This window comes from Carcharhinus amblyrhynchos, chromosome 26 (genome assembly GCF_965287045.1).
Source record: "Carcharhinus amblyrhynchos chromosome 26, sCarAmb.v2.hapA, whole genome shotgun sequence".
Taxonomy (NCBI): domain Eukaryota; kingdom Metazoa; phylum Chordata; class Chondrichthyes; order Carcharhiniformes; family Carcharhinidae; genus Carcharhinus; species Carcharhinus amblyrhynchos.
This window is the reverse complement of record NC_137349.1, coordinates 17,639,641-17,666,753: the sequence shown is the minus strand read 5'-3', so window position 1 is coordinate 17,666,753 and position 27,113 is coordinate 17,639,641. Positions and strand designations below refer to the sequence as shown.

General features: G+C 43.6%; 1 protein-coding gene across 1 annotated transcript in view; it reads left to right on the top strand.

Moving 5' to 3' along the window:
- LOC145358478 (rho GTPase-activating protein 45-like) overlaps positions 1-14,376 on the top strand; it is a 189,696-nt gene extending 175,320 nt beyond the window's left edge. The window contains exons 20-23 of the mRNA XM_080212568.1: positions 791-999; positions 4,390-4,636; positions 7,157-7,259; positions 11,450-14,376. Coding sequence (XP_080068694.1) covers positions 791-999; positions 4,390-4,636; positions 7,157-7,259; positions 11,450-12,030 — 1,140 coding nt within the window. The 3' untranslated portion in view covers positions 12,031-14,376. The remainder of the gene's footprint in view (positions 1-790; positions 1,000-4,389; positions 4,637-7,156; positions 7,260-11,449) is intronic.
- The last annotated feature ends 12,737 nt before the right edge of the window (positions 14,377-27,113 follow it).

The window sequence follows — 27,113 nt, the reverse complement described above, 5'->3', positions numbered from 1 at the left end:
GTCACTTGGGAGAGTGGTGACTTTTAGATTGTTCAACGCAAATTTTGGACAGCACTGCAGATAAAACTCTAACTTTATTCTGGGGAGGCAGACCACATTGGTGATTAATCCTGGCTTATTGATCAATAAGATTGAATCATTTTAATAAATCATTACTGGTTAAGGCTGCCAGCTAGAGTCATAGAGGTTTACAGCATGGAAACAGGCCCTTTGACCCAACTTGTCCATGCCACCACTATTTTTTTAACCATTAGCTAGTTGCAATTGCCCACATTTGGCCCAAATCCTTCTATGCCCATCTTACCCATGTAACTATCTAAACGCTTTTAAAAAGACAAAATTGTACCTACCTCTACTATTGCCTCTGATAGTTTGTCCAGTCTTCAGGAGCTAAAGACAGATCTTCGGGATACAGCTGTGAGCAACCTGGGGAAGATCCTGTGTAGGCAATAAAACATCTTTTTTTTTAAAAGTTGTCTGAATATTTCTGTTTGCTGGCTATATAAATATTGGACGTGGGGAAAGTGACTGATGGACAGTCAAGAATCTTCCAATCAGGAAATGGTGAGCTGATTTACTTTCTGATTGGTGGGGAGGGAAGCAGGGGTGAAATGCCAGACTCCTAGTGGTTAGAGGTTGGTGGGCTGCTTGGAAGCAGAGGGTCCCGTCATGGAAACATCTGGGAATATATCCAAGCAAGAGCTGGCAACCCTACTAGTCGCACATAAATCTTGCCAAAAGGAGGAGGCTACTGAAGTCAATAGTAACCAACGTAAGCATCTGATGTTAGCTTCCAGAACCGATTATGCTGTTCCGCCTCTACCACGACTTAATGGGCTTGGCCAAAGAGAGCATGCAAGGCGCAGGGGATGCAGGAAATAAAGACTCGACGACCGAAAAGGATTTGTCGCTACTTGTGACACGGCTGAAAGAGCTGCTGAAGGATCTGCCGTCAGCAAACAAGGCCACACTGCAGTACATCATCCGACATCTTAGCAGGTGAGTCTGGACGTGACAAATACTCCAGGACATTTGCTCAATGCACTCTTAACCTTGGTCAATTAGTGATGAGAGGAAAAGGAAGTCTTGACGTTGTAATGTTTGAGAGATTTGTTGTGGCTCAGTGGTTAGCACCGCTGCCTCACAGCACCAGGGACCTGGGTTCAAGTCCAGCCTGGGGTGACTGTCTGTGCGGAGTCTGCACGTTCTCCTCGTCTCTGCATGGGGTTCCTCCAGTGCTCCGGTTTCCTCCCACAGCCCAAAGCTGTGCAGTTTGGGTGCATTGGCCATGCAAAATTGCCCCTTAGTGTCCAAAGTTGTGTAGGTTAGGGGGATTTATTGGGGTAAATACGTGGGAATAGGGCCTGGGTAAATTGCTTTATCAGAGGGTCAGTGCAGAACCGATGAGTCGCATGATTTGCTTCTGTAGACATTATATAATTGTTTATTTCCCCGCTCCCCCCCAATTTGTTCTTGGAATGTGAGCGCCACTGTGCCAATTTTCCAATCCTGATCCCGGTGTTGGGGGCCAGTGCGGAGCCTGAGGCCTTTCAACCCAACATGGGGAGCAGACAATTGGGCTTGTTGAGAGCCTTGTTAAAAGTAAGCAATGGAAGCCAACTGAGGTTTTTCACTCAACTCCAGCTTTAAGTGAATGCAGATAAACTGCCTGGTGGACAGCACCCAGTCATCTTTCCTGCCATTTAATAAGATCACAGCCAATCTTTACCTTAATCCACACACCCAACATGGCTCCATAATTCTTAATATCCTTGTCTTACAAAAGTCCTATAAATCTCAGTTTTGAACTTCTCAATTTCTTTTATTCATTCATGGGACATGGGTGCCACTGGCTGGCCAGCATTTATTGCCCATCCCTAGTTGCCCTTGGAGGGCAATTGAGAGTCAGCCACATTGCTGTGGCTCTGGAGTCACATGTAGGCCAGACCAGGTGAAGACAGTAGATTTCCTTCCCTAAAGGACATTAGTGAACCAGATATAGGGTTTTCTGACAATCGACAATAGTTTCATGGTCATCAGTAGATTCTTAATTCCAGATTTTTTTAAATTGTATTCCGATTCCACCACCTACCGTGCAGGATTTGAACCCAGATCCCCAGAATGTTAGCTGAGTTTCTAGACTAATAGTCTAGCAATAATAGCACTAGGCCACTGACCTAGGGGAGAGAGTTCTAGATTTTCATTATCCCAGGGGATGGTTAAATGCTTCCTGACAGCACTCCAGATTGGCCTAGCTCCTGTTTCAGGATGATGCCCCCTGGTTCTGGACTTTCCCAGCAGAGGGAGCTGTTTCTGTCTATGGGGCAGAGCTTTCCATCAGGTGGTACATCTTTCCGCTCCCAACAACTACTCAATTTCCTATGTTGGACATTAGACATACGTGGTGGTCTTGTGGTGGGATTCCCACCATCGAGAGAAGGTGGCAGCGGGGGTTGGGGGGCAGTACAGAGGTACTATCACTGGGGCACCTTCTGTATCACTGGACGATCCAGTGAGGGACCTGAAAACGCAAGGTGTACAGTGAAGAAGAAAGAGGGTCTTGTCCAACAATGAGGTTTTCAGCAGCTAAGCCAGCGAGGCTATGTGGAGGTCAAGAAAGACCTTCTCTTTCCAATTGACTATTTAGTGCCCCTTTCTGTGAACTGCTGTCATCTGCCTCATGGTGGTCTCAGGAATTGATGGCAAGCAGGATAAGCCACTCATAACCAAATCCCGTATGAACTCTCATCTCCGCGACTCCCCCATTACCCATCACTGTCAGTTGCAGTAGTTCCAGCCAACCCCAGCTGGGCAATGAAGCAACATTCGCCCACAGTTTCAGATATTGTTCATCATGATTTTCACGGTGCTTTTCGAAATGGAGATTAGTAACCAGTGGTGTTCCACAGGGATCATTGCTGGGTCCTTTTTTGTTTATAATATCTGTATAAATGATCCAGAGGAAAATGTAAGTTGTCTGATTACTAAGTTTGCGGGTGACACAAAAATTGGCGGAGTTTCAGATAGTGATGAAGATTGTCAAAGGATACAGCAGGATATGGACAGATTATAGACTTGGGCAGAAAAATGGTAGATGGACTTTAATTCAGACAAATGCAAGGTGATGCATTTTGGAAGTTCAAATTCAGGTGCCAACTATACAGTAAATGGCAAAACCCTTAGGAGCACTGACATACAGAGGGATCTGGGTGTACAGGTCCATAGATCCCTGAAAGTGGTAACTCAAGTTGATAAGGTGGTCAAGAAGACAGACAGCGTGTTTGCCTTCATCAACCAGGGCATCAAATATAAAAATTGGTAAGTTATGTTACAGCTGTTTTAAATTTTAGTTCGGCCACGTTTGGAATGTAGCATGCAGTTCTGGTCAGCAAATTGGCCAAACTAGTGCAAAAGTCCAGAATTTCAAGCACAAATTTAAAGATTCCGGATGTGACAAATACTCCAAGGCATTTGCTCAATGCACCTTTTACCTTGGTCTAATAGTGATAAGGAGAAAGGATGTGGGTATTTTGGAGAAGATGCAAAGGATGTGGGTATTTTGGTGAGTTGCAAAGAAGGTTTACCAGGATGTGGCTTGGCCTGGAAGGTTTTAGGTATGAGGAGAGATTGCATAAACTCGGATTGTTCTCACTGGAAAGATGGAGGCTGAGGGACGACCTGGTGGAAGTCTACAAAATAATGAGAGGCATAGACAGGATAGTTAGAGGCTTTTTCCCAGAGTGGAATGGTCAACTACAGGAGGGGCACAGGTTTAAGGAGAGAGGGAGTAAGTTTAGGAGAGACCTGCAGGGAAAGTTTTTGATGCAGGGATGCCAACATTGGACGTTTGCTAGCAAATAAAACCTGTTGGACTTTAACCTGATGTTGTGAGACTTCTTACTGGGAAAGTTTTTCACAGAGAAGGTGGTGGGTGCCTGGAAGGCAGTGCCTGTGGATTTTGATTTGATTTATTACTGTCACATGTATTGGGATACAGTGAAAAGTATTGTTTCTTGCCTGCTACTGTTTGTAGAGTACATAGGGGGCAAAGGAACGGAGATGATGTAGAGAGACTGATCAACTTAATTCAAGGTAAGTCCAATCAAAAATCTGATGGCAGCAGGGAAGAAGCTGTTCTTGAGCCAGGTGGTGGAAGCAGGCACATCGGCAATGTTCAAGGCATATCTTGATAAACATGAGCAGAAGATGAACAGAGGTTTAGAAGCCATGTAATGGCACAGGCTTGGTGGGCCGAAGGGTCTGCTCCTGTGCAGTATTGTTCTCTTGCTCTTGGTTCTTTGACCCCCGCTCAGTAGTAGGCAGGATCATGAAAGAGAATATCTGTCGGTATCCTCTGGGCGTGGAATAATGTATATTTATTATGTTTAGAATTTCAGAATTTGAACAATTCAATAAGATGTCTCCGAGTAATCTTGGGATTGTATTTGGGCCAACGCTGATGAGACCCAGGCCCACAGAGGCAACTGTGTCCTTGTCATCACTTGTAGACTACCCTCATCAGGCTCGCATTGTGGAAACGTTAATCATCTTCTACACAGACATATTCGAAGCAAAAGCAGAGTTTAACGTACCTTCAGATGAAGATGGTGCGGATGAATTGTCACCAACTGATGAGGTAAAATACGCAAGCTACTGTGATGGTCAGTTTGATATCTCGCGGGGACAGCAGAACTCTTCTGTAAAGGCTCTTTGTTTTCTTGGGCTGTAAATGGTGACACGGTGCGACCCATGGTTTGATTCGTCCTTGGGTGACTGTGTGGAGTTTGTACGTTCTCCCCGTGGGTTTCTTCCGGGTGCTCTGGTTTCCTTCCGTAGCACAAAAATGTGCAGATTAGGTGGATTGGCCATAGTCAAAAATTGCCCTTTAGTGTCCCATGATATGCAGGTTAAATGGATTGGCCACGGTAAATGTGTGCCGTTACGGGGATAAGGTGGGGGAGAGGGCCGGGATAAAATATCCTGCCAGAGAGTCAGCACAGACTCGATGCACTGAATAGCCTTCTTCTGTACTGTGGGGATTTTATGATTTATGATTCTAAAAAAAGTAAGAAACTGTTCTGGAATAGTGCATTGTTTCGCTATGGTTTTAAAATACAAACTGGGGAAATTTCAATTAGTTAAAACTGCTTCTTAGATTTGCATGTAATTATATAATTGTTTCATTGTAACCTGTTAAATGAGTTACACAAGTTTAATTGTCATAATGACTATTAATTGATTCAGGCAATGCAAGACTTTTCAATATTTGATATACTCTTAAATGCCCCTCTGAAATGGCCTAGTAAGCAACTCTGTTCAAGGGTAATTAGGGATGGGCAACAAATGCAGTGCCAGACAGTGACACCCACCCACGATGAATGAATAAAAGGAAAAGCGCAACATCATATAAGTGTGGCTGCACTCTGGAAGTATCCTGTTATGGACTATACACAATCTTGTGTGCTAAGACTCTCAGAGTAACACAGAGAATTGTTGGGGGATGTGAAGGAAGTCACTAAAGTCGTTTTGATTGAACTCGGTGTGCTGTTAGTACCAGGAGGTAACACTCAGATGTTGAAATGAAATTATGATTCACAGGATCATACAAAATTCTTCTGCTATTTTAATGATAATTGACCATTTTACTCTGAATGACTTAAAATGGTAGGCAAAGGAATTCATATGAAAATGTTAATTGTTTGTTCACTAATGTCACACAGCATAACTTCAGAATTTATCTATTCTTCACATTAATTATTGTGTAAAAGATAGCTTTATAATGCACATATATCTAGCAAGCTGCATTTCGTATCTAAGTGGTGCTCATTTCTTGTCCTAGTACGCCATAAAACAAATGCGATAAATTTAGACAAATGTTGCTGCTGGTGGTGAGGATAGGCTTAATTTTTCCTGCATGTTAATGCATAAAACTGCCACCTAATCCCTTGACGTTCAATGGCATTGCCATCACTGAGTTCCCCATTGACCAGCGACTGGTCGTTCTAGGGCACAGCTCCCCTTTCTGACACCCCCAAAACCTTCTCCATAGCGTATAAGGCACAAATGAGGAATGTGATGGAATATTGTCCTGGAATCCACCTGGACAGATATAACTCCAACAACTTAAGCACTTTAGCATTTAAGCCTCTGTATTTAAAATCATGGGATGAATGCTACTGCAGCCCAGAAGGCTAAAAATGTAATAGAGGTTTTTTTAAAAAAGATAAGATGGGTTGGGAACTGAGAGATTATTTGTGCTAATGAGGAAGTCAGAAAGAAAAGATCATCAGTATAAAATTGTCATTGTGACAGCGAAGAGAGAGATTGGGAGAATACAGTTGTAAGGAGGGGTTCAATGCTTTGGCAAAGATGATGGTTGGAGTAGTTTGGAGTGGAGGCCATTGCATCTTTGAAGAGAAAACTTGTCTCAGAAGTTGAAACAGATGAAGGGGAAAAGAGTGTGTGCAGTGGGATTAGTCTTAGATAGTTGGTTGTTTATAGATATAATGTTACAAATGGCTACCCTTCTTTGCTTTAAATTTCTATGGTTCAATTTTATCACAAGTCATAACCCATTTAAAATACTTTGAAATATGGTCCTCCAATCTCGTCCATTCCTGCTACGCTGCCAGTGAGAACAGAGAAATTGGCGCTCAACTAAAACTCTACTCACTGAAGAGGCACCGGAGAATCCCAGCCACAGACAAGGTTGGCGATTTTGGGAAAATATCACTGGCGTGCACTACGCATTCATTCATGAACGTCAGCTGTCTGTTTTGCCTTGGATCGTAAAGAAGAAGATGGCACAGTGGTTAACACAACTGCCTCTCAGTACCAGGGATCCAAGTTCAATTGCAGCTTCAGGTCACTCACTGTCTGTGTGAAGTTTGCACATTCTCCTTGTGTCTGTGTGGATTTCCTCTGGTTTTGTTCCACACTCCAAAGATGTGTGCGTTAGATTGACTGGCCATGCTAAATTGCCTCTTTGTGTCAGGGGACTAGCAGGATAAGTACCTGATGTTGCGGGGTTAGGGCCTACGTGGGACTATTGTCGGTGCAGGTTCGATGGGCTGAATGGGCTCTTTCTGTACTATAGGGGATTCTATGATTCTAAGATGTTTGATCTGAAATTTCATTTGTTAATCCTGTGTTTCAGAGAGGATCCTCTGCAGCGCGAGTGGGATCAGGGAGTGATCTACCTGAGCTTGACGAATCAGTGGAGTTTGACAGAGAAAGGCTGTACTCCGATGCAATCTGTGGTGAGTAAACAACATACCGCTGTGCTTCATGTCAGGAGAGGAAGTAAAGGTGCCCCAGTGTGATATTCCACCATACTGACTGAGTAACCAGAGCTCTGCTATACTTTTGCTCCATCTGTGGCCTGAATCAGTATCAGCTCTTTACATTGCTTCCACCCAGCAGATTTTCACCCAAAGTGTAATGCATTGAGTTGCATGAATTTCCCAACACCTACCAGACAAACCTCAGATTTACTAAACAGTATTATGCACATGAGGAGGTGATGGCCTAGTGGTATTTTCACAAGATTGTTAATCCAGAAACTTTGCTATTGTTCTGGGGACCCAGGTTCAAATCCTACCACGGCAGATGGTGGAATTTGAATTCAATTTAAGAATATCTGGAATTAGAAATCTACTGATGACCATGAAACCATTGTCAATTGTCAGAAAAACCCATCTGGTTCACTCATGTCCTTTAGAGATGGGAGTCTGCTGTCCGTTGGCCTGATCTGGCCTACATAAGATTCCAGAGCCACAGCAGTGTGGTTGACTCTCAACTGCTCTCAGGCAACTAGGGATGGGCAATAAATGTTGGCCAGCCAGCAACACCCATGTCTGATAAATGAATAAAACAAATGAAAGTTAATATGTGCATCTTCCATGTCATGACTTTGGGGGAAAGTTTTTAAATATCTGATTTTATTGCCAGTGTCCCACTTGTTGAATGTTGTTTGATTGAAGTTCCTTTAAAGTTGATTTCCACATGCCCGGTTAGTGGTTCATGAGCTCCAGTCCATCACGAACTCAGCCATGCAAACTAGAAAGGCCCTGAGTTTGATCACTCAAGGCAACAGTGGAATCTCCAAAATTGGTCACAGTGCTTTAGATTATGGGAGATAACAGGACTGGATTCCCTCTCATCCAGTCTGGGTTTGGTGATCCCTGTTGAAAGTGCATAGTGGATGCCGTTCAGGTCGTAAACTGGATTGCCTCTCTGGGTAGAAAGTCCGCTAACCTTGGATAAAGGCAAATTACCGCGGATGCTGGAATCTGAGAAAAGCCTGGAAAATCTCAGCCAGTCTGACAGCATCTGTAAGGAGAGAAAAGAGCTGACGTTTCGAATCCAGGTGAACAGAGGGTCATCTGGACTCAAAACGTCAGCTCTTTTCACTCCTTACAGATGCTGCCAGATCTGCTGAGATTTTCTGGCATTTTCACTTTTGGATTCGGCCTGCTGACACACAAGTTGGGTAAGGTACTGCCACAAACAAACGGTCAATCAGTTTAGCAGAGGGAAAGAGAGAGGGAGAAATTGGTGTGAAAATAAAGATTTAACCCTTGTCAGTAGCAGCTAGCACTGCTGGAAATGTCTGTGTTGTAGTTCCAGTGTTAGCTTGGCTCAGGTGACATTCTTTACTACAAATTAGAAAGCTGTGGGTTAAAATTTATTCCGATGGTTAAAAAGGACAGTAGGAAGAGAGGTAATAAGCCGTGGATAACGAAGGAGGTGAAGGAAAGTGTTAAATTAAAAGCGGAGGAACTTAGAGTAGCTAAGAGTAGTGGGCGAGAAGAGGATTGGGAAAGGTTTAAATGTCAACAAAGATTGACAAAGAAGTTGATAAAGGAGGGTAGGAGAAGCTATGAGGCTGGGCTAGCACTTAATATAAAAAAGGATAGCAAGAGTTTTTATAAATATATAAAAAGGAAGAGGCTGGCTAGGGTGAACGTTGGTCCTTTAGAGGATGAGAAAGGGGAGCTAGTGGTAGGGGATGGGGATATGGCTAAGGTCTTGAATAACTTTTTTGTTTCTGTCTTCACGGAGGAGGACGTGAATAATTTGCCGGGTGTTAGCGATGGAAAGGTGGTAGGAATGGAGGGTCTTAATGACATTACTGTTACTAGAGAGGTGGTGCTCGACAGACTGGAGGGGCTGATTGTGGACAAGTCCCCAGGACCGGATGGAATGCATCCGAGGGTTCTGAAAGAAATGGCGGAGGTGATAGTGGATGCCTTGGTGGTTATTTTCCAGACGTCGCTGGATTCCGGGGAAGTGCCGGAAGATTGGAAAACGGCTAATGTTACGCCGTTGTTTAAGAAGGGTGCCAGGCAAAAGGCGGGGAATTATAGGCCGGTTAGTTTAACGTCTGTGGTAGGTAAAATGTTAGAATCCGTCATTAAGCAGGAAATTGCGAGGCATCTTGAAGGGAATTGCTTGATAGGGCGGACGCAACACGGTTTCATTAAAGGGAAGTCGTGTCTGACAAATTTACTGGAGTTCTATGAGGATGTGTCTAGGGCAGTGGATAGAGGAGAGCTGGTGGATGTGGTCTTTCTGGATTTTCAGAAGGCGTTTGACAAGGTACCTCACAAGAGGTTATTGCAGAAGGTCAGGGGACAGGGAGTTGGGGGTAGGGTGTTAGCGTGGATAGAGGATTGGTTGTCAAATAGGAGGCAGAGAGTGGGGGTCAATGGGTGCTATTCGGATTGGCGGTTGGTGACTAGTGGGGTGCCCCAGGGGTCGGTGCTGGGACCTCAGCTATTTACCATTTATATAGATGATCTGGAGGAGGGAACCGAGTGCAGGGTGTCGAAATTTGCTGATGACACCAAGATTGGGGGAAAGGCAAATTGTGCGGAGGGTGTGGAGAGTCTGCAGAAGGATCTAGATAGGCTGGGCGAATGGGCCAGGAAATGGCAAATGGAATTTAATGTTGGCAAGTGTGAGGTGGTCCACTTTGGGAGGAAGAATGGTAGGAAGGACTATTACTTACGTGGCGAAAAACTGCAGCAGGCGACGGTGCAGAGGGACCTCGGGGTCCTTGTGCATGAGTCGCAAAAACCCAGCTTGCAGGTGCAGCAGGTGGTCAGGAAGGCGAATGGGATGCTGGCCTTCATAGCGAGGGGGATTGAATATAAAAGTAGGGAGGTCTTGCTGCAGCTGTGTAGGGCATTGGTGAGGCCGCAGCTGGAGTACTGTGTGCAGTTTTGGGCGCCGCACCTGCGCAAGGATATTTTGGCCCTGGAGGGAGTGCAGAGGAGGTTTACTAGGCTGATACCGGAGTTGAGGGGATTGAGCTATGAGGAGAGGCTGAATAAACTAGGCTTGTACTCGTTAGAGTTTAGAAGAATGAGGGGAGATCTCATTGAGACGTATAAGATGATGAATGGGATGGATAGGATAGAGGTGGAGAGACTCTTCCCGCTCAAAAAAGACAGTAGGACTAGGGGGCACAGCCTCAAGATAAAGGGGAGGCGGTTTAGAACGGAGTTGAGGAGGAACTTCTTCACTCAAAGGGTGGTGAATCTCTGGAATTCTCTGCCCGTTGAAGTGGTGGAGGCTGCCTCGCTAAATATTTTTAAGAAGCGGGTTGATGGGTTCTTGATAAGAGAGGGGATTAAGGGTTATGGGGAGAGGGCGGGAAAGTGGAACTGAGCCACAACAGATCAGCCATGATCTTATTGAATGGCGGGGCAGGCTCGAAGGGCTAGATGGCCTACTCCTGCTCCTATTTCTTATTTCTTATGTTCTTAAGCCCTAGAGCACACTGACTCTTCATTTAGTGGGAGTATTGCATTGTTAAAGGTGACCACCAGGTGGAGGTGGCACAATGGTTAGCATTGCTATCTCTCAGCACCAGGGACCTGGGTTCAATTCTGGCCTGGGGTCACTGTCTGTATGGAGTTTGCTCATTCTCCCCGTGTCTGCGTGCGTTTCCTCCGGGTGCTCCGGTTTCCTCCCACAATCCAAAGATGTGTGGGTTACATTGATTGGCCATGTTAAATTACCCCTTAGTGTCAGGGAGATTAGTAGGGTAAACATGTGGGGTTACGGGGATAGAGTCTGGGTGAGATTGTGGTTGGTGTAGGCTTGGTGAGCTGGGTGGCCTACAGGGATTCTTTGATTCTCTGTGGTGCAATTTTTAAAACAGTGGGAAATGCTCCTGGTTTTTCCCCCTCCTCACCAAAAAGTAAATCGCACAACTGAGAACTCAGCTCGGTTTGCTATCTATGGGATCTTGCTGTTCACAAATTGGCATTTGCCACTATAAATAGTGACTGCACTTCAAGAGTGATTAAATATGAAAAGCTTTGGGAATCTCGATATTGTTGTCACCTTTCTGTAAGAATAGAAATTATTGGTTTTCACTGACATTGCTATTCCGCAATATCTGTGGGATATTAAAATACTACATTTTGTCTTCTTTTAGAAAACTCTTTAGGATCAGAAAAATCTTCAGAATCTCGCGAGCGCTCACTGGATTCTGACTCCGAGCTGGAAGATGCGGCATCCGAATGTGGCACTGGACAGCCAGGGTGTGAGGAAGGAGCCCAGAGGAATCGAAAGAGTCGCTTGCCAAAGCAGGAGAGTGTGGCCAGCACTGACGAGCCTCCGTTCTACAACGACCACGCAGAGGAAGAGTGCGACCGAGTCCCGGAACAGACTGACAAAAGCCAGGCTCAGAGTCCAGACGTTGACGTGTCACAGACTGAGGGATCCGCGCCTGAAACGAGCGCCGGCTGTGCTCCGGCGTCACCTCAACAGCTGAAGAGAGATGGGCCGGAAAGTGCGGCTGCCGACGAGGAAGTGGACCAAGCGAGGAGTTCCAACAGGAGCCTGGCGGATTTTAATACAAACCAGTCAAATAACGTGGACAGAAATGATTGTCTGCCTGCCCGTTTCACCAGGTCGCGGCACATGAGAGTGCGGAGCAGCCAGTTGCCGTGGGTACGGATGCGCCACGGGAAAATAGACATTGGGCTTGAAAGCAGGGACCCGGAATTTGTCTAATCGTATTTTATCATACATTTGCTTTTAGCGTGTAGTTTTTTCCACAAGTGCTAAGATGCTTTGTGCTGGGTTCTCGAAAGGACGGTCTCAATCGTGGCTGAGCAAGCAATCCAATTTCCTGACCCAAGTTCCTGTTTGTTGGGGGTTCTTATGAGGCAGGAACTGGGACCAATGATATAACTCATGTGTTTTGATTATAATGTGAATCATTTGGTGGATTCAAAATTTGAAATCGTCCTCACAATCTGCAGAAGTGTAGTACTAATGTTCAGTGGCAATCTACTTCAGGAGCATGTAACCCACTGAAAAACTCTTAACACAAGGAACGGAAGACCATTTTGGACATTACACACATTTGGCAATTTGTCCAGACATTGATTACAAGCACGGAAAGCAGTTTTATAAGGATTTTTTGATGAAGAACAATCAAATTCTTTTCTCATGACTGTGGGACACAGTTAGTTGAATGGTCAAAGCCAGCACATTGAGTGCGAGGCTTAGATTTATCAATGTTTCGTCTTTTTAAAATAATTCTTTACGCCAGTCCCTTAGAATCTCAGATTCGTGGGCCGGAATTCTCCCATCCCGTCCGCCACTGGGATTCTAGCGGACAGGGTGGTGGGGTGTGGGGAGGGCATGTAACGGTCCGTTCAAGTCGGGTGGGATTCTCCAGTTTTCAGGCGAGTGTGGCCGGAGAATCCCATCCATGGAGAGCATTGGCCGTCCTTTTTAGGGCCGTTCTCCTTACGAATCCAAGTTCTCCTTTTTCACAGGAGGATTCACAGACGTGCTCAGTGCTGATCTGCTCCAAAGCCAGCAGGCTTTCCAAATGGGTTCACGCGAGGGCGTTCAGGAGCAAAAACGCGGCAGATTTTGTTCCCTTGTGGCCCATGAGTCCTGAGAGAAGGTGTGGCTTCACAGCTGTGAGCCCAAGCTGAAATGGGAGGACTCAATACAAGGGATAGAAATTGGACGTTCAGGGCGTCTGTGGCTTGCGATGAAATTGAGTGATGCATTTGAACATTTAGCTGTGATTTTGACTATCCCTGTCATTATTATCTGTGCTACCGCCACATATTTCACAGAGGCGGAGACAGCCTGCCATTGGCCAACGGTGAGACCTTCTGGTGCCGCTGACGTCAATAGGGTTTCCCGTTGAATTCGCAGGGTCCACCCTCAGCGGGACTGGAAGATCCTGCATGAATGGCCAGAAAACTTTGGCCGTCATCTAGTCTGTGCCAAAAAGTGTTTTTTTTTTATATTCCTCCCCAGCATATGGTCACACTGGCAATGCTCACCCTTCACTGCCCTTGTGAATATGGTGAATCCGAGGATTTGGCGGCTGCAGTTCTGGAAACAGGCACAAGGAAGTGCAAGGGAGGAGTCCAGCATGTCGGACCTTTTGGTTCCACCTTCTTGGACCAACGCAGTCCACATGGTGAATGTACTCCCGCCGTGGGGGAATGTTGTGAATTTTAGGGTTTTGCTGCAGCAAGGTTGAAACAATGATGATATATTTCCAAGTCAGGGTGGTAATTGCCACCAAGATCATCTGGACTCGAAATGTCAGCCCTTATTTCTCCTTGCAGATGCTGCCAGACCTGCTGAGATTTTCCAGCATTTTCTCTTTTGGTCGTTTATGTTGTATGTCCTTTCCTAACTGCCCTTGTCCTTTTAGATGGCTGAGTACGTGGATTTCAGTTTGGTTAATGAAGGAACCTTGGCAAATCGCTGCAGTGAATCCTGTTTAGATAGCGCACTCTGCAGTCACGGGGCCCTGACAGTTCAGGGAGTGAATGTTTACGGTGGTGGATGGGACTGTTAGTCAAGTGGACTGTTTTGTCCCAGATGATGTTGAGCTTCTTTAGTGTTGTTCCAGCTTTACCAATCCCAGGCAAACTGGTATTATTCCACCACACTCCAGACTTGTGCCTTAGTATATGGACTGAGCATCGCTGTGCCTCTCTGTGTCCTAAATATTTGGGAACCAGTCAACAATGGTACAGTGCCGCACCGCGCCGGGGACCCCAGTTCGATTCCCGACTTGGGTCACTGTCTGTGTGGAGTCTGCACATTCTTTCCATGTCTGCATGGGTTTCTCCAGGAACTCCAGCTCTTTCCCACAGCCCAAAGATGTGCAGGTTAGGTGCATTGGCCATGCTAAATTCTCCCTCAGTGTACCCAGACAAGTGCCAGAGTGTGGTGACTAGGGGATTTTTGCAGTAATTTCATTACAGTGTGAATGTAAGCCTACTTGTGACTAATAAATAAACTTTAACTTTTAACTTTAACATAGAGCGACCAAAACTGGTATTTTTATGACTGGAAAAGAGACTAAATTTATCATGTTGTGGGAGCACAAATTAAAGTAATCGCATTTAAATTTCACAGCTCTAATAACCATTTATGAATATATTGAGATGATGATGGAGGAAGTCCATTCTATTTTGATCCAATCTGCTGTAATTTAAGAATGTGTAATATTAAGGGCTTTTTTGTGAAGACTGTGCGGTGGGAACATTGATTCCTTCCCAAAGAAATCAAGTTTAATTTTTTTTAAAGCAAACTTTGCATCATCCCAAATGTTAAGTCACTGGACTAGTGAGAACAGCTTCATTCCAAGGATTTGGTGGGTGTAATTCTGGAAGCAGGCACAAGGAGGTGCAAGAGAGGAGTCCAGCAGGTCAGACCTTTTGTTCCACCTTACACCAATAACCTGCATTGATGTGGCACCTCTCACACACGAAAGCATCCTTGGGCTCTTTACAGGAGTGTAAACAAACAGAATCTTGACGAGTCATGTGAGCAGATGTTAGGGCAGTGAAGTAAGATTTGGAACATCTTAAAAGGAACGACAGAAGCGGTGGAGAGGTTTAGATGGGGAATTCCAGATCTTGGGGCCCAGGCAGCTGAAGGCACGCCCCCAATGGCAGAGGTAATTAAAGCACAGAGATGTTTAAGCAGGCAGAATTGACACAACACCTTCCATTGACAAGTGAGATCCAAGCTTGTTGAAACATAACCCTTTGTGACACCTCGATTCGGAGTATCTGGGGTTCTACTGTCCCAATTTCCTGATAAAGATCTTTGTCAAAAGCAACAACTTGTCGTACAGATGCTAACACACTTGCTATGTATTTCAAACATCATCTGCTTTGTTTCCAAAATTAGTTTTCCACTTGAAAGGAAACATCTTCCATTTACTTAAAGGAAGGGGTAGCATAATTCAGACTTCTCCATCGCTTGTTTAAGTGGTCAGCACAGTGGCTAACGCTGCTGCCTCACAGTGCCAGGGACCCAGGTTCAATTCCAGCCTCAGGTGACTGTGTGGAGCTTACTGTGGCACAGTGGATAGCAATGCTGGCTCGCAGCACCAGGGTCTTGGGTTCAATTCCCAACTTGGGTGACTGTCTGTGTGGAGTTTGCACGTTCTCCCTGTGTTTGTGTGGGTTTCCTCCTACAGTCCCAAAGACGTGCTGGTTAGGTGCATTGGCCATGCCAAATTCTCCCTCAGTGTCTACCTGAATAGGTGCTGGAGTGTGGCGACTAGGGGATTTTCACAGTAACTTCACTGCAGTGTTAATGTAAGCCTACTCGTGGCACTAATAAATAAACTATTTCATTCTCCCTGTGTCTGCTTGGGTTTCCTCCGGGTGTTCTGGTTTCCTCCCACAGCCCAAAGATTATGGGTTAGGTTGATTGGCTGTGCTAAATAGACCCTTAATGTCAGGTGGATTAGCAAGGTAAATATGTGGGGTTGTCATCAGTGCAGGCTCGATAGGCCAAGTGGCCTTCTGTGCTGTAGGATTCTAAGTCACCTTATAGCCAACTTGATAGTCCTGTTTATGCTACCAATTTATGAGGTACACTTACTGTCGTCAGTCGACGCTGTGGAATAATCATTTAGGTTGACAAAATAATCACTTGGAACAATCCTCGTCATGATGTGACAACGTTTGTTGCACAGATCGATTCAATATCTGATTTTAATATAGCTTTTGATGAGCTTTATTTGTGTTATGTAATGTTATGGCACTTGTGCTCTTAAATGTTTTTACAATCAGACTATTAAGTGAATCCTTGGCATTGGTGCATTGTGGCTAGATTTTTTTTTCTGTTAATTTGCTTCAAATTCAAACATGTCTGTTCATAGGCAAATGAGCAGTTATACAATATAAGTGTGTGAGTGTGTCCATGTGCAGCCTTCCCGCAGCACAGCTGTGCAATATTCAGCAGAATGGGTAATTTCAATGTGTCAACGCTCAATGGCAAAATACTGTTTGATTCCCAACTGTACAACGGTAGGTTTGTATATAAAATAGAGATGGGAGAATGAGATCTCCATTCTGTTGGGACTTTTAATGTAAAAGCAATTGTTTTGTATAACAGGGATTGTTTTATACATTTTTATTTGACTTTGTAAATATAAGAATTTGTTTCTTATATACTGTACTTGCATTCATCCTGGGGAAAATGCTGAAATGGATTTATATTTCTGATATTATATTTCAAGGTGATTAATAATGAATGTGTGTATCATTATTTATTCTCCGCCTGCATTGTTATTACTGAATGTGTGAGGGCCTTACGCAGAGCATTATGAGGGTATTGTACATGGCTATTGTCTTCAGGCCATTCAACACACCTTTCCAGTATAGTCCACTGACATTTACAGAGTACATTTATTGGCCTCTAATTCTGGCTTTTTGCCCATGCCTGGTTTTTCACTGTCAGCCACGTTTTCAGCTAACTAGGCCTCGGGCTCCTCAATTTCCCCCTCCCTGAACCACTTCACCTTTCTTCTCCTTTAGGGCGATGGCCTACTGATATTATCGTTAGACTATTAATCCATAAACTCAGCTAATTTTCTGGGCACCCGGGTTCGAATCCCACCGTGGCAGGTAGTGGAATTTGAATTTAATATTAAAAATCTGGAATTAAGAATCTGCTGATGATCGCGAAACCATTGTCGATTCTCGGAAAAACCTATCTGGTTCGCTAATGTCCTTTAGGGAAGGAAATCTGCCTCCCTTACCTGACCTGGCCTACGTGTGACTTCAGAGCCACAGCAATGTGCTTGACTCTCAACTGCCTTCCACGGGGCATCTCAGGATAAGCAATAGATGCCAGTCATGAATAAATAAAGAATCCATTTTTTGTTATTCATTTATGGGACATGGATATCACTGATTGGGCTGGCATTTATTGCCCATCCCTGATTGCCCTTGAAGTGGCTTATGAGGCCATTTTGGAGGGCAGTTTAGTTAACCACATTGCTGTTGGCCAGACCAGGTAAGCAGATTTCTTACCTAAAGGACATTAGTGTACCAGATGGGTTTTTCCAACAGTCAACAATGATTTCATGGTCATCAGTAGATTCTTAATTGCAGATATTTTCTGTTGAATTCAAATTCTACCACCTGCCGTGGTGGGATTCGAACCCCGCTCCCCAGAACATTAGCTGACTTTCTGGATATATAGTGTAATGATAATGCCACTTGAAACCTACCTTGCTGACCACGTTTTATTTTTTGATAATCTATCTCCTTGTGTTAGACAACCTGTCCTAATATTTCCTTGTGTTGCTTGGTGTCAGCATTTTCTTTAGCCATATTAAAAGTGTTGTGTAAATGGGAGTTATTGGTGAACAAGACATCTGCATTAACATGGCCCTATTACGGACTCCTCCATTTTCAGGGGACAAAAAAAACCAAAACTTTTCCTAACAGTAACACAGGACAAATTTCATTCAACATCAGGAAGAGTAAACCTGAGAAAACACACTGGTTAAAAGGTTATCACTGTATAATATATTAGTAAGAAGTCTCACAACACCAGGTTATGATCCAACAGGTTTATTTGGAATCATGAGTTTTCGGAATGCTGCTATTTCGTCAGGTGAGTGGAGGTTAGTTCACAAACGTGGCATATATAGGCAGAGACACAACTCCAAGGTAATTACAGATTAGAATGCGAATGTCATTCTCCACAGTGCTCTGAAAGCTCGTGATTCCAAATAAATCTGTTGGACTTTAACCTGGCATTGTGAGACTTCTTATTGTGCCCACCCCAATCCAACACCGGCATCTCCACATCTTGGCTAATATATGAGGGCAACCCTGTACCCCGCCTCCCCACAACTTCCAGTTGAAATAAAGCTGTAATGCTGAAAGGGACTGACTTAAATGGAGGTACTTCATTGTACAATGTTTCATGTGCTAGAATATGATGAGAATAAATAATTTAAAAGTGATCAGGCTTATGCTTTGAAAAGGTTTCTATTGCTGACGTGCAGAATTGCAGCCTGTCAGTTGGGAGTGACCACATTCCATATTATTTACAATACAGTATGATAGTACCACAGCAGCAGTTTAACACTGACCTCAGTTATTCTGTACAATATGAAATTCTTAAGACAAAAACAAAGTGAGATATTTAAAAGGTAATGTCATCTGCAAATCAGTAAGGTAGCCCTGAATCCCCGCTAATATAGCCTTGGGCTCTCTACCATCATTTGTCCTTAACTGTGTTTTGAGGGCTTCTGTGTGTCTTAGCCTGGGTAACTGAAATGTTCGACCGAAGCAAAACACTCAGTTAGATCAGCAATAAAAATAGGTACCGTCTGTATTCAGGAACACACTGACCTGGATCTAACTTTTTTAATTCGTTCATGGACATAGACATCGCTGGCTGTCCAGCATTTATTGCCCATCCCTAGTTGCCCTTGTTCAGAGGGAAGTTGAGAGTCAACCACATCGCCATGGCTCATGTAGGCCAGACCGGGTAAGCACAGCAGACTTCCTTCCCTAAAGCACATTAGTGAACCAGATGGGTTTTTCAAACAAATGATTTCAAGGCCATCAGTAGATTCCTAATTCCAGATTCTTTTTATTGAATTCAAATTCCCACTGTTTGCTGTGGTGGGATTCAAAGCCAGGTCCTCAGAACATTAGCTGAGTTTCTGGATTAATAGTCTAGTGAAAATACCATAGTGATTATGAATCTGCTAGTCCTGGTTTTTAAGTAGCTTCAATTATAAAACACAACTTTTTTACTTCAAGGCAGCAGAAACGCCTGTGGGTGAGTCATGAGAGACCAGCAATGCTGGGATAACCTATGGCATCTCACATTTTAATGCTTCAGAAATTAACTGAGAGAAACACCACGACCTGACTAAATTGCTCTTAACTGGAAAGTTGGCAAACTATAATTTCTGTTTGGTACCTGGTTTCCACAGAATAGAGTAACACCAGGCTGAAATATTTCATTGTTATCTTTGGGCACAATTTTACCTGCCATTCATGCCACGCTCCCACTGCAGCGAAGTCAGAGAATTTGGCAGCTAGCCAAATCTCCGTTCACTGCGGCGGGATGGGAAAATCCTGCCGGCTGAACGGTGATGAGATTCCAGCCCTTATCTTTCAAATCCTATGAATTTCTACCATAATCTGTCTTCAAAGTTTCAAATCTGCTGTGTTAGCTGAGTCCACCATTGTATATTTTCTGTGTTCTCTGCTGCCGCAATATGATCGATATATTTTTCGTTTTTATTTATTAGTGTCACAAGTAGGCTTACATTAACATTGCAATGAAGTTATTGTGAAAATCTCCTAGTTGCCTCAGTCTGATGCCTATGCGGGTACACCGAGGGAGAATTTAACATGGCCAATGCACTCTAACCTGTACACCTTTTGGACTGTGGGAAGAAACCAGAGAACCCGGAGGAAACCCATATAGACACGGGAAGAAAGAGTAGACTCCGCACAGACATTGACCCCAATGGGAATTGAACCCTGGTGTTATGAGGCAGCAGTGCTAACCACTGTGTCACTGTACCGGCTTCATTTTTATTATTCTTTCATGGGATTTGGGGGTTGCTAACAAGGCCAGCATTTGTTGCCCATCCTTAATTACCCTTAACCTGAGTGCCTTACTGGGCCATTTCAGAGGGCAGTTGAGAGTCAACCACATTGCTGTGGGTCTGGAGTCACATGTAGGTCAGACCAGAGAAGGATGGCAGATTTCCTCTCGAAGAGTCTTAGTGAAGAAGATGGATTTTTAAAACAATGAGTGATGGTTTTACAGTTACCACTAGCTTTTATATCCCACTGTCACTGGGTCAAAATCCTGGAACTCCCTCGTTTTATAACACTATCAGTGTACGCACACCACAGGGACTGCAGCGGTTCAAGAAAGCAGCTCACCACCACATTCTCAAGGGCAATTAGGAGTAGGTGATAAATGCTGACCTGCTCAGCTGCACCTAGATCCTGTATATGAAATAGAAAAAAATCATTTTCACAGTGGGATTTGAACCCAGATCCCCACACTATTAGAGCTACTTATCCATTGGTCATTACCATCACACTACATCTTTCCTATCTACACCTTAGAAATCAACAGCAACTCTCAATGCCCTGAACAGTATTCAATTCCATGATAGCCAGGTGATACTTTATGTGGCTTGAAGTTGCCTCACTGCCCCCACACCTTGTTTTTCTTATTTGTGAGAGCTGGGCATTGCTGGCTGGTCAGTATTTGTTGCCCGAGGGCAGTTGAGAGTCAACCACATTGCTGTGGCTCTGGAGTCACATGTAGGCCAGACCAGGTAAAGACAGCAGATTTCCTTTCCTAAAGGACATTAGTGAACCAGATTGTTTTTTCCAACAATTGACAATGGTTACCATTAGATTCTTAATTCCAGATTTTTTTAAATTGAATTCGTATTCCACCATCTGCCGTGGCGGGAATCGAACATGGGTCCCCAGAATATTAGCTGAGCTTCTGGATTAATAGTCCAGCGATTGTACCATTAGGCCATCATCTCCCCATAATCATCAATGCTGGATGTTGTTCAACAGTGTAAGAGGCACTTTCATTGTGTAATCACTGCTACACCATTAGCTAGCTAGTTAAACATACCAATGCTCGTTCCTACCCTCTGTTAATAGGAAACTTGATGTATAAAATCCAGAAGGAGCCAGGAATCTTGCCAGTGAGCAGCCAGGTCGGAACTTGTTTCATCTCAGACCCTGGGGGATGAGGGAAAAGGTTGCAAGACATTCGTGAAGCATGCTGCTATCTTGACCCCCAGAACCCTTGATATTGAGAAAGAACCCAGCCAAGAATTGTTACATTTCTCACTCCTGAAATTCCTTTCATTTCTCAAAACCGAGGTGGCACGATTCATCTCAATTAGCTGTTTGTTATGGTTTAATAAAGTCAAGTTATCAATAATGTTTAAATAAGTACTATGCCAGACTCAGTCCTATCTGTTTAAAGATTAACTGCAGGCGCAGTGCAGGGCATCCAGAGGAAAATCATGAATTAGTGGCTCACAGAGCAGTAAGAAACTTCATTAAAATAATGGCAAGTTTGGACAGACTCTAACACTGATTGACTACAATCTGCACAATCGTACTGAGCTTGAACAGGTTCAAGTTTTAACACAGGAGAATATTTTCAGAGTGCTTTTATCATAAACATTCCAATATTATCACTAGTAACTTGTTCTCCCTTTTTTGATTCAGTTACATTTTCTGTCCAATTTCTACGAATTTCATAAAATCATAGAGTCCCGACGTAGCAGGAGATCATACAACACATCCACTGGAATTCGACAACCCTGCCCGCCATGGAATTGGAGCAGGCGAAGAGCGGACAACAGAAATGTCGGTTGACCTCGGGTGGGAATTTCCGGTCTCACTCGAGCCCATCGAGTCAGCACCAACCATAATTTCACCCGGGCCCTATCCCTGTAAACCCCATGTATTTACCCTGCTCACTGTCCTGACTGTAAGGGGCAAGTTAGCATAGCCAATCAACCTAACCCACATATCTCTGGACTGTCGGAGAAGATCAGAGCACCTGGACGAAACCGACACAGACACGGGGAGAGCATGCAAACTCCATAATCACCCAAGGCCACATTTGAAGGTATGGCCTTGAGAGGGCAGATAAGATTCATGAGAATGGTTCCAATGATAAGGAACTTCAGAGGCATAGGTTGGAGAAGTTGGGGCACTCTTCCTCAGAGAAGGTTGAAAGAGGATTTGACAGACGTATTCAAAATCATGAGGTGTCTTGACAGAATAGATAGGAAGAAACTGCTCCCATTGGTGGAAGGATCGAGAGCAAGAGAATCATAGAATACCTACAGTGCAAAAAGAGGCCATTCGGCCGATTGAGTCTGCACTAGTTCTCCGACAGAGCATCTTACCAAAACCACCTTCACCCCATGCATTTACTCTGCTAATCCCTCTATCCATCTTGGGGCACTAAGGGGCAATTTAGCATGGCCAATCCACCTAAGCTGCATATCTTTGGACTGGACTGGAGAAGGCTGATTTAAGTTAATTGGCAAAAGAAGCAACGGAGGCACGAGGAGAAACCTTTTCAAACAGCAATTGGTTTGGAGCTGCAATGCGCTGCCTGAGTGTGTACTGGTGGCAGAGTCAATCAATAGGTTCAAGAGGGATTATTATCTAAAAAAGAAAAATGCAGGCTGGTGAGGAGAAGCGTTTGGTACATGGCTCATTCAGTGAAACATGGTTCATTCAGTGACCTGGCGCAGCCACAACAAGCCAAGCAACTGAATAGTGCTGGATAATTCTGTGATTCCATACGCGATGGATAATTCCACTGGCATCAAGCTGACTTTCACACTTGCATACTTCGATTGGTCATCCCTGAATGGTGATCAAGCCAATGGAATCTTGACCAATTTATCCATTCCTTAACCTATAAATGCAAAGGCTAATCCAGTTCAGATCAGTTAACCCAGATTAGCAATCAAACCTTGGAATTTCTTACTGGCTCAGTTTATCACTAGGTGAGGGGCTGGGGGGGGGTGGTGGTGCAGTGGGGCTGCGCACACCCATACTGTCTTCATTGAAAAACCAATGGCTTTGACTAACTCTTCCACCAATGCTATCGTTTAAACTCCAGAACTAGTCAGTGTTGAGGCTGTATAAATACCGGAAGGCGTGTAAAAGTCAGAAGCAAAAACACAAAATCCAGGTTAATAAATGATGACATTTTTATAGGCTGTTTTCTTTTAAAAATAAGTAGTGACTTCAAACTAGTCGTAAAACTTAGAAAAAATGCCACAAGCTTAGCAATATCCTAATATTATCCTGTTCCACTTACGTTTCAGATAAGGTAATTTCTGAACTAGTATTTATGTTCTTTTGCACTACATTTATGGCAAATTTCAATTCATTTCCTAATCAAACTATCCATAACTCAACACAAGATGATACCAAAACACTCTATTTAAATTAAGACAGATTGGACGTACTTCTGACTGTTGCTGCACAAGATTATACACCTCAGAGTAACATTGGGATAGGAGACTGTCAATCAGCACCTCGAGCCCCTTCTGCCATGGAGTTAGGTTCTGACTGATCTGTATCTTACCTGTCCTGATTATACTGTTGTACATTATATTTGAGACATATGACACACTTATACCAGGATAAAGGCACAATACTGCGGATGCCGGAATCTAAAACAAAGATTGGTTAAATGTATATAAAATGCTAAGCAAATACAACTGAACAGCTATAGGGTGTATCAAACAACTTGTAGCAAGCAGGGACAAAATCGACCCGGAGGGAATGAGCAGTAAGATAAAGCTACCAATATAAAAAAAAGAGGAGGATCTAATGAAATTGCATTCCTTATTTTTTTCTCTGTCAGCTACTGCCTCTGATTCTCACTATCCAAAATAATTCAACAACCTGTAAAATATGATTTGGGTTTACTGGGCATTTATCACACCTGAAAGTATGTATCACATTTCCAAAGCATCTCATTTGAAAGTGCATGATTTCTTTTCTTCTAAAGTTAAATCTAATCTCTGGGTGGCTTCGTGGCTCAGTGGTTAGCACTGCTATCTCACAATGCTAGGGACCTGGGTTCAACTCCCAGCATGGATCACTGCCTGTGTGGAGTTTGCACGTTCTCCCTGTATCTGTGTGGGTTTTTTCTAAGTGCTCAGGTTTCCTCCCAAACAGATATACTATCCTGCTTTGATTTGTGCTCTTATTACGCAGATTTTGGTTGAGCTTCCTGCCTAGTGCCAAAATCTGATTTGTAATTAAATGCATTACTGTATTGCTCTGATCTTCTACAGCACTCTGCTGGACAAAAATACTAATGCGGCTACCTGCTCCAGTGTAGGACCAAGGGAGTGCTGCACTGTTAGAGGGGCCGAGTTACAGTTAAGACATTAATCCAAGGCGCTGTCTGCCCTGTCAACTGGAGGTAAAACATCCAATGCCTTATTCCAAAGAAGCACAAGACAAGTCCAGCCAATATTTGTTGATTAATTAACAACACAAATCAGCCTCTCCTTTTCCTACGTTACGACATTGACCGCATTTTGAAAGTGCTTCCTTGGCTGTAAAGCACTTTAGAACATCCTCTTGTCACCAAAGAAGCCATATTACCGCATATCTTTATTTTCCCCTTTGAGCTCCCCTTAGACCATAAGACGTAGGAACAGAACTAGGCCACTCAGCCCATCGAGTCTGCTCCACCATGGCTGATATTTTTCTCATCCCCATCTCCTGTCTTTTCCCCATAACCCCTGGTCCCCTTATTAAGCCCCTTGTCCTCCATGTCACTAACACTGATGTAGTTACTTTGATTTCCAAGGGAAATAGCATCTATTATTATTTATGTATCTATTTGCAATCAGTAAGAATGGTGTTATTCATTCCTCTATGCACTTTCCACCTTTGCCGTTTCAGTTTGCAAATTTCTTTGGTGAAACTTTTCACGCAAATCACATTTCAAAATAGATTAGGATCAATAATGGGAAAAGTTTAAAGTTTTAAAGTTTATTATTTATTGTGGCAAGTAGGCTTACATGAACACTGCAATAAAATTACTGTGAAAATCCTCTACGGATCATTCACTTTGGAAATACTTCTGCCAACATTTAAAAATATCTATTCACTTAAAAGAACAGCTTTTGAAAATTTAGTCATTACGAAGCTTATAGTTTCCAGTTTATGGAAACAGATATTTATTGGATAACTTATGCACTTTCCAAAGAAGATATTTTGGTATTCCATTGTTTGTGTAATGTTATGCCCAGTAAAGACATATTGGCCAGAATTTTCTTGCCATTCACACCAACAGGATTCTCCAGTCCCGCTGCAGTGAAAGAAGATTTGGCTGAGTGCCAAATTCTCCATCCTCGCTTGCAGCAGCAGTGAGGCCTGAATGACTGGAGAGTTTTGGTCATCATATTGCTAACTTTCACGATAAAAACTTAATGTTTTAAAAGAAAAGATTCGTCGTTGCAAAGGTGGTTACTGAAGGCCATTCCTCATCTGTATAGTCTAAAACTGCCTCACTATAAAGGATACATTCCAGGCTAGGATATGTCAACAAACCCATCCTGAATCCATCAGGAGACACTCCTGAATTGGGTGAGTTTCTCATGGAACAAAGAAGATGATCGCCTTAATGACTGTTTTAAAAATAATAAACAGGATGTAGCTAAGTAACCAAAGACCACCACTTGGAAAAGGAACTGAAATTGTCACCTCGCAGGGCAGCCATGTTTATCCCTTGGTAATCTTAAAACGCTGATAGCAAAAAGTAAGACGCAGCAAGGAAAAGGCAGTCACACCTACATCTTAAAAAAGAACTGGAGGCTGTAATTGAATTACAAGCTTCTTCCATTTTGGGGTCTACCAATTCAACAAATTGTCCTCCTGGTAATGAGACCTGAAGTAACTAAATTCATGGCCTGCAGAAAGTCCATCTTTCAGGAGAACCTTGACTTTGTGGAATTCACCTATCAGGCTTGCAACATGTGAATTACGAGTTATCCTTTTGCTGTAAGAGTGCACTACACTCTTTAACTGTACTTTCCTTGTGAGTGTGTGTGACTGTGTGAGTGCTGTGATGTTAGATTTCAGGGTCAATGCATGAATAAGCAATCCTCTTTACTTAACCCCACGAGAATCTTATTCAAATTGTTCCACACACTCCAATAAAAGGCACACACAATCTCCATTCTAAAGTTTACTGGTCGTTGACAGTTGAGAATGGAATGGGAATTCCAGCAACTTACTCTCACCCTGTGTGTAACAGAGTGTAATCCAACATGTTGGCTTAAAGTTTCTGATTTGATCACAATTGGGAAGATGCACTCAAAATTCCCTTGGAATCATGCTAGCTGGGGAGGCAAGGGTGTAAGTGGCATTGTCACTGGAGTAGTAATCCAGATAGTCAGGATATTGCTTTGAGAATACAGGTTTGAATCCCATCTCGACAGATGGTGAAATCTGAAGTCAATAAAAATCTGGAATTAAATGTCTAATGACGAACATAAAACTAAATGTACGAGGAGATGCATGAGCCAAGTTTTTTACACAAAGGGTGCTGGGTGCCTGGAGCTCGTTGCTGGGGAAGTACATTATCATAATGACTTTTAAAGGGCATCGGGACAAATACATGAATAGGAAGGGAATAGAGGGATATGGTCCCCAGAAGGGCAGGGGTTTTTAGTTCAGACAGGCAGCATGGTCAGTGCAGGCTTGGCAGACCGAAAAGCCTGTTCCTGTGCTGTAATTTTCTTTGTTCTTTGTTCAAAGTAAATTGTTGTAAAAACCCATCGAGTTCACTAAAGTCCTTTAGGGAAGGAAATCTGCCACCCTTATCTGATCTGACGGACATGTGACTCCAGACACAAAGCAACGTGATTAAAGTTTATATGCGCTCAGTTCAAGGGCAAATGGGGATGGGCAAAAAAAGCTTGTCCAGCCAGCAATGCCCACATCCCATGAACGAATAAAAATAAAATTAAATTTCTAGTAGAATTCTCATGGAATTACATTTATGAATTCAATGAGGTAATTGAACCTGACTGTTTTGTCAAACATAACTGATTCGTTTTTAATATAAAAGCCAGAATTCTCCAGTCTCACACACCTCTCTACCACTACCAGCGAGAACAGAGAATTTGACACTCAGCCAAATCTTCATTCACTGTGGTGGGGCCGATAAATCCCAACTGTGGGCAAGGTTGGGGAATTCTGGCCTTAAAATATCCTTTGATGTAG